The 6,056-nt window shown below is 41.1% G+C and overlaps 1 protein-coding gene across 1 annotated transcript; it reads left to right on the top strand.

Moving 5' to 3' along the window:
* The first annotated feature begins 392 nt into the window (after positions 1–392).
* Positions 393–824, top strand: LOC136544073 (uncharacterized). Its single transcript, XM_066536347.1, has one exon. The coding sequence runs from the start codon at positions 393–395 to the stop codon at positions 822–824; it is 432 nt and encodes a 143-aa protein (XP_066392444.1).
* Positions 825–6,056: the final 5,232 nt, after the last annotated feature.

Here is a 6,056-nt window from a genome sequence, read left to right as displayed (position 1 = left end):
TCTACGCAGAAAGCCAATTCTATATATGATACTGGTTGGCTGTCAGCCCACATCTAACTGCCTAACAAACCATAGAGCTCGGTCAGCTACATACAAGGAAAGAACAAGTCAATACTGTTACAAGCTAAACGGTCACTTAACACTGACCACACGATGGCAACTACCTATGCTACGCATCCGACGAATCACATAAAGGCAACGAAGAAAAGGCTATAAATGCACTCTCACAGTCGCGCTACCTTCAGAGACAGAGAGACTACAAAAGGTGACGCCAGATCGGGCTTACAGCTGAGGGCGCTGGCAAAGCCTTCGTCGTCACCTCTACATTCCAGCCTACACAAAGCGAGTGAGCCGCTCAGTTCCCGTTCAGGAGGCAAAGTTTGCAAGCGGCGATGGATTCAGAGGCGGCGGGGACGACGGAGGGCGGTGGCACCGACGCGGTGACGACCACGGCGACGTGCGCATGCTGCGGCATGGACGAGGAGTGCACGCCGCAGTACGTCGCCCGTGTGGCCGCGCAGTTCGGCGGGGCGTGGGTGTGCGGCCTGTGCGCCGAGGCCATCAAGGACGAGGTCGTCCGGCGCGGCGTCGGGCTCGAGGCCGCCAGGCGCGCACACGCCGAGTTCGTCGTCAGCGCCGCCCGCGCGGGCGCCGGATCTGGCCCCGCCGTCCAGGTTGTCCGGGCCCTGCTCCAGCTGCTCAAGAAGGTGATAGCGGCCGCGCCGGCGGGCGCCGCCACCGTTCTGCCGCCTGCCACGACGGCACCACACGAGATGCACGTTGGAAATAATCACGACTTGATTAGTTTTGAGTCTTGCATATAGGATAAATTCAGGGACGAAGCTAGGAAAAAATTTATGAGAAGCTAAACAACGGTAATTAGTAAGAAAAGAGGCTCAGCAAATCTCAGCCCCTCCTACCTATACATCTACAGCTAAAATTTTAGACGACGGCTCTACGGGGCTTCGCTTGCTCGCGAGCGGTAGGGGGGCTGGAGCCCCCCTAGCCCCACCGCTGGCTTCGTGCCTGGATAGAATGTGCCTATAGCTAGTCACGTCATGTGCTGACGTGTTTGCATTAGATTGTTGCATGCAGCTAGAAACGTGTTGTTAGCCAGATGTCTAGATTGTAGGACTTGCATCTGATGAGCAGTGGAATAGCAGCACTGCATGTAGGATCGGAGTAGTGGAGCACGGTGTGGCGTGGTTCAAGGCCAGCCAGCTCGGAGGAGCGCTTCTTGTGGATAGCACCGATTTCGTGCGCTGAAGCCTTGGCCAAACTGCTCTTGTGCGCATGTAAGCAAAGGCTACAAAGGCCGTTACTCAGTGGGAGCTGCTATTTCTCATATGCCTGATTTTAAACTTTTTTTTTTCAGACGATGAATAGTAGCCATTAGATCTTAAATCCAACTATTCATAAAACCAGCACTATACTGATAGAAATTCTATAACCTCTAGGTGCAGATCAATGGGTAAATGTATTGCTTAGATGGGAAAACTTGCTTGGTGTACCTCGCCCTAGGTCATCGTTACCTAAAGCGAATCTTGTCCGAGCCCCCTCGCGTCGGTGTAGTAGTTGCAGTGGCACCGGCGAGGATGTTGGAGGCGCGGTGCAGTGATGGCGACTGACGGCGACGTGAGGTGCCGCGGTCCAGTGGTGGCGCTTCCCGCCGCTTCAACACACACTCTTTAGACCAGGTTAGTGTTTCTCTGTGGATGGGTTACGGCGGCTCAGGTCAACCTCGTAGCTTGTGCCCGGCCCCCACTTCTCTTTTATGGTGTTGTGCGACGGGGGGCCACCAACCAAGGAGCGGTTGGGTGCCCCTGATCAGGGCGCGGATCCAAGGGCCCAATTAGCCGTTGGGCCAATTGGTGGAGATCAAACTAACATTCTCCTCCTTGATCTCACCTTATTCCTTAAATTTAACTTACTTACTTTATCTTGTTCCCATTCTATCACAGAGCAGTGTATAGAGCGTGTCTCATCGTCACGGTTTGTTGCCATTAGATTAAACAGCTACAACGCACCTCTATATTTTGAAACAGATATTCAACTAGGCCCTTAGTATCCAAAAATCATAGGCTTTCCCATAAACCCATATCGACTATGTGTTCTCTGAACGCACTAAGTGGTTAGCCTTTGGTAAGCGGATCCGCAAGTACTTACTCGGTACTTATGTGCTCAATGCTTTCAAAATGATTCTGGATTTTCTCCTTTACAACATATACCTTAGTGTCAATGTGTTTGGCAGCATACTTGACTTGTTGTCTTAGGAGTTAACTTATCTACCATTGTTAAATTCGGGTACAAATTTCCTTAACCTCATTTTGCCTGTTCCTTAAGCCTCATGCCAAGCTATTCTATGGTATGTATCACTGATGACACCACAACTGTTTCTTTAGAGTTTTTCCACAATAATACTCCAACTGCGAGTGTTAGCAACTATTGTGGATTTTATTACACATCTTGCCAAGACTTAACTTTTGTACCCTCAACTATTTGAGAGTACTTATTCTTTCTTACTCAGCAATGAGGCCTATGATACTTTGCAAAATTGTAAGACATTCTCAACTCAATTCCAGTGATCTATATCTGAACTGAACTTCTGCCAAAATACCCCGGATACTTAAAGTACGTCAGGGTAAGTTCTTACTTGTAATTGTACACTTATCAAGCTTCCAACAGCTGAAGCATATGGAACCATATTCATTTGATCTATCTCATATCGGTTCCTAAAACACTTAATATTCCCAAAACTATTATCCTTGACTATAGGAGCACACGTAGGTTTACTCGCATGCATACTTTATTTCTTTAAAAACTTTTCTAAGTATGCCTTTGCGATAGTCCTAATACCACATTTTCTTCTATCTCGGTGAATTTCGATTCCTAGAACCAATGACGCTTTACCAAGATCATTCACATTAAAACTTGAGGACAAAACTTCTTCTCCAATGATAGATTAACATCACTACTAGTGAGTAGAATGTCATCTATTCACAGGATGTGGAAAATAAATTTTCCATTCTTGAACTTCATATAAACGCTATTGTCCTTCTCATTTTCTTTAAAACTCAAACTTTCTTATCGTTTCATCAACTTCAAACACTACTGTCTCGAGACTTACTTTTAATCCATAAATAGATTTTTAGAGGCGGCATCCCATATGTTCTTTTCTTCCATGACAAAACATTTTTGGGTTGTGTCATGTAAACGTGTTTCATACAAATCCCCGTTGAGGAATGCCGTCTTTACATCCATCTGATGTAACTCTAAATCGTAATGTGCCATTAGCACCATTATGATTCTAAAAGAACCCTTACATAAGACTGGAGAGAAAACTCTTATTGTAATCTATTCATTCTCTTTGCGTAAAGCATATTGCCACAAGTCATGCTTTATATCTTTCTACATTCCCTTTGGAGTCATATTTTGTCTTGTAGATCCATTAATAGCCTACTGTTTTGGCTCCATTAGGAATTACTTCTAAGTCTTAAACATCGTTGGTATTCATCAAATTTATTTCAACTTTCATAGCTTCTTGTCGAGTAAATGCTTCTCATGGCTTCTTCAAATAAGGTGGGATCACCCTTCATTTGAATTTCTTTACTAACATAGACTTTCTAGTCATCAGAAAAACTGGTTTACTAATTATTTGAGACCTTCTAGGATCTCATCTACTGGCACTTTTATATGGGGCTATTGTTGCTCTTCATTGCCAAGAGACAATTGATTCTACAGGCTCCTATATGATAAGATCATTGTTTATATTATTCATCTTCTTCGAAAAGCTAACAACAGGTGTTGTATAAGTCATACAACATCAACAGGTATTGAGAGATTCATTGTTTTTGAATCACTGAAGTGGGTATGCAGTCCCGCTTCTCTTCAAGTCTTAGGTCTCTACATACCATGCTCCCCCAGATCTTCTCATCTTTTCTAAAGATAGTGTATCTTCAAATATTTTATTTTTGGTTTAATTCGTTAAACTCTCATATGGTGCTTTAAGCATCACCTTAACATCTTTGAGGCTGACTACGCTATTTTTCTGTTGAAACTTTTAAAAGGTCCAGGAATTTAGCTATATCTCTGCTTAGGGGTATCATTGTTGTAACCATTGTACTCCTCCAACAGTCTTTATCTCACTCTTAATTAAGAGTATCTTTCTTAATCGATCTTAATCTCATTCTTAATGAAGAGTATTTTCTTAATTGATCTTAGTATTCTTCCCCTCGAAATATGGCATGAACTTTACTGCCATAATTTCGATAACTATTCAAAAAACCTGTAAACGAGGAGACACTTATAACTTACTTCATTCGCATGGTTGTGTCATGTAAACAAAGTTATTTCTTGATCCGTTTAGGAGTACACTTTCCTTAATTTACTTTAAGAACTCAACAAGGTCTTTCATTAGCAGTACTTTTGCAAGTCACGCTTGTATCTTTTTCTTATCCTTTGGTTAGTATTGACAATGATGATGCATTTCTATTATGCCATGGTCGATACTAGGATAGCATAAGAGCTACCTAAACTTCTCTCGCTATGCGGGATACAAAAACATATGAGTCATCACAAAACTTCTCCCGCCATGTTGGATGGACTAGCATAATTTTTATGCCAAAACTTCTCCCCATGCGGGATACATCTATACGAAAACTTAGTCATAACGACTAAAACATTCACTTATACTTTATTTTCTAATTAAATCTTCCCGTTGGTTTCAATTTAATCAGAAAATTAGTAAACTAACAAAAACTGTCTAGAACTGGCTTGACTCAAGCATTTTCATTCACATACCCCAACATTGCAGCCCGTTGGCATACAGCTGAGTGATCTTGTCGGTTAAAAAATAAAATATACAATATGCTTCTGCATCAATTCTACATCACCGTTGGGCAGAAAATAGAATTCATGCATTAAAACTCATAAATTGACTTGAAATCCACATAACTACTCTTCAAAATTAAATTCTCCCATTGGTTCGAATTTAATTAGAAGATAATCAACTTCCTTGCAGCAAAAACTTAATAATGAAATACATTCTTTTAGTTTAGGAGCATTTCTTGGTCCTTATCTACTCTCTGAAAAATTCATCACGTTGGTGTAAAATTTACTAGAGATTTAAACTTCAAACTTAAATTTATTATAATATTGTCATCATCAATGTTGCTTAGAAAATGACAATACCATAATCTTACTTAAACAAAACAGACTACTCCTCTAATTTTAATTTTCCTATTGGTTCCAATTAAATTAGAGGATAAACATGATCATAATTTACTAAATATAACTGCTCTTCAAATTAAATTCTTCCGTTGGTTCGAATTTAATTAGAAGATAATCAATATTAAACTTTGTAGTAGAAACTTAAACATAATTTATGAATTTACCCCCAAGAAAAATTCTTTTGCTAATTTTCTTGAGCCAATAATCAATTTCTAGGAAATAAACATTTACTGGAAAAAGAAAAAAAAGGAAAAGTGACTCATTTCTCTTACTGTCTTCGGCCCAACTGAAAGATCTAGTTTAGTTTTGGTGAATTAATAAAACCCTAAGTGCTAACCTAGATTATCAAAGTGATCATGAGATATGTAGCACATTCTAAGTGGTGAAGCAAATGAAGATCATGACATGATGATGGTGATGCCATGGTGCTGATCAAGTGCTTGGACTTAAAAAGAAGAAAGAGAAAAACAAAAGGCTCAAGGCAAAGGTATAAGTAGTAGGAGCCATTTTGTTTTGGTGATCGAGACACTTAGTGAGTGTGATCACATTTAGGATCAATAGCCGTTCTATTAAGAGGAGTAAAACTCGTAACGAAATACGGTTATCAAAGTGCCACTAGATGATCTAACTCATTGTATTTGCATTTAGAATCTAGTGGAGTGCTAACACCCTTGAAAATATTTGTGAAAATATACTAACACATGTGCACAGGGTGATACACTTGGTGGTTGGCACATTTGAGCAAGGGTAAGAAACTTCACTGGTGGAGTGTCCGCCCATAGAGTGTGGACAGTCCAACGGTGCCACCGACGCCCTGTATAGAAAAG

The sequence above is a fragment of the Miscanthus floridulus genome, chromosome 3 (genome assembly GCF_019320115.1).
Source record: "Miscanthus floridulus cultivar M001 chromosome 3, ASM1932011v1, whole genome shotgun sequence".
NCBI lineage: Eukaryota > Viridiplantae > Streptophyta > Magnoliopsida > Poales > Poaceae > Miscanthus > Miscanthus floridulus.
Note: the sequence above shows the minus strand (reverse complement) of the source record. Positions and strands in the feature narration are given on the sequence as shown.

Coding starts and splice junctions, on each gene's coding strand:
- LOC136544073 (XM_066536347.1), top strand. CDS start 393: ATGGATTCAGAGGCGGCGGGGACGACGGAGGGCGGTGGCACCGACGCG.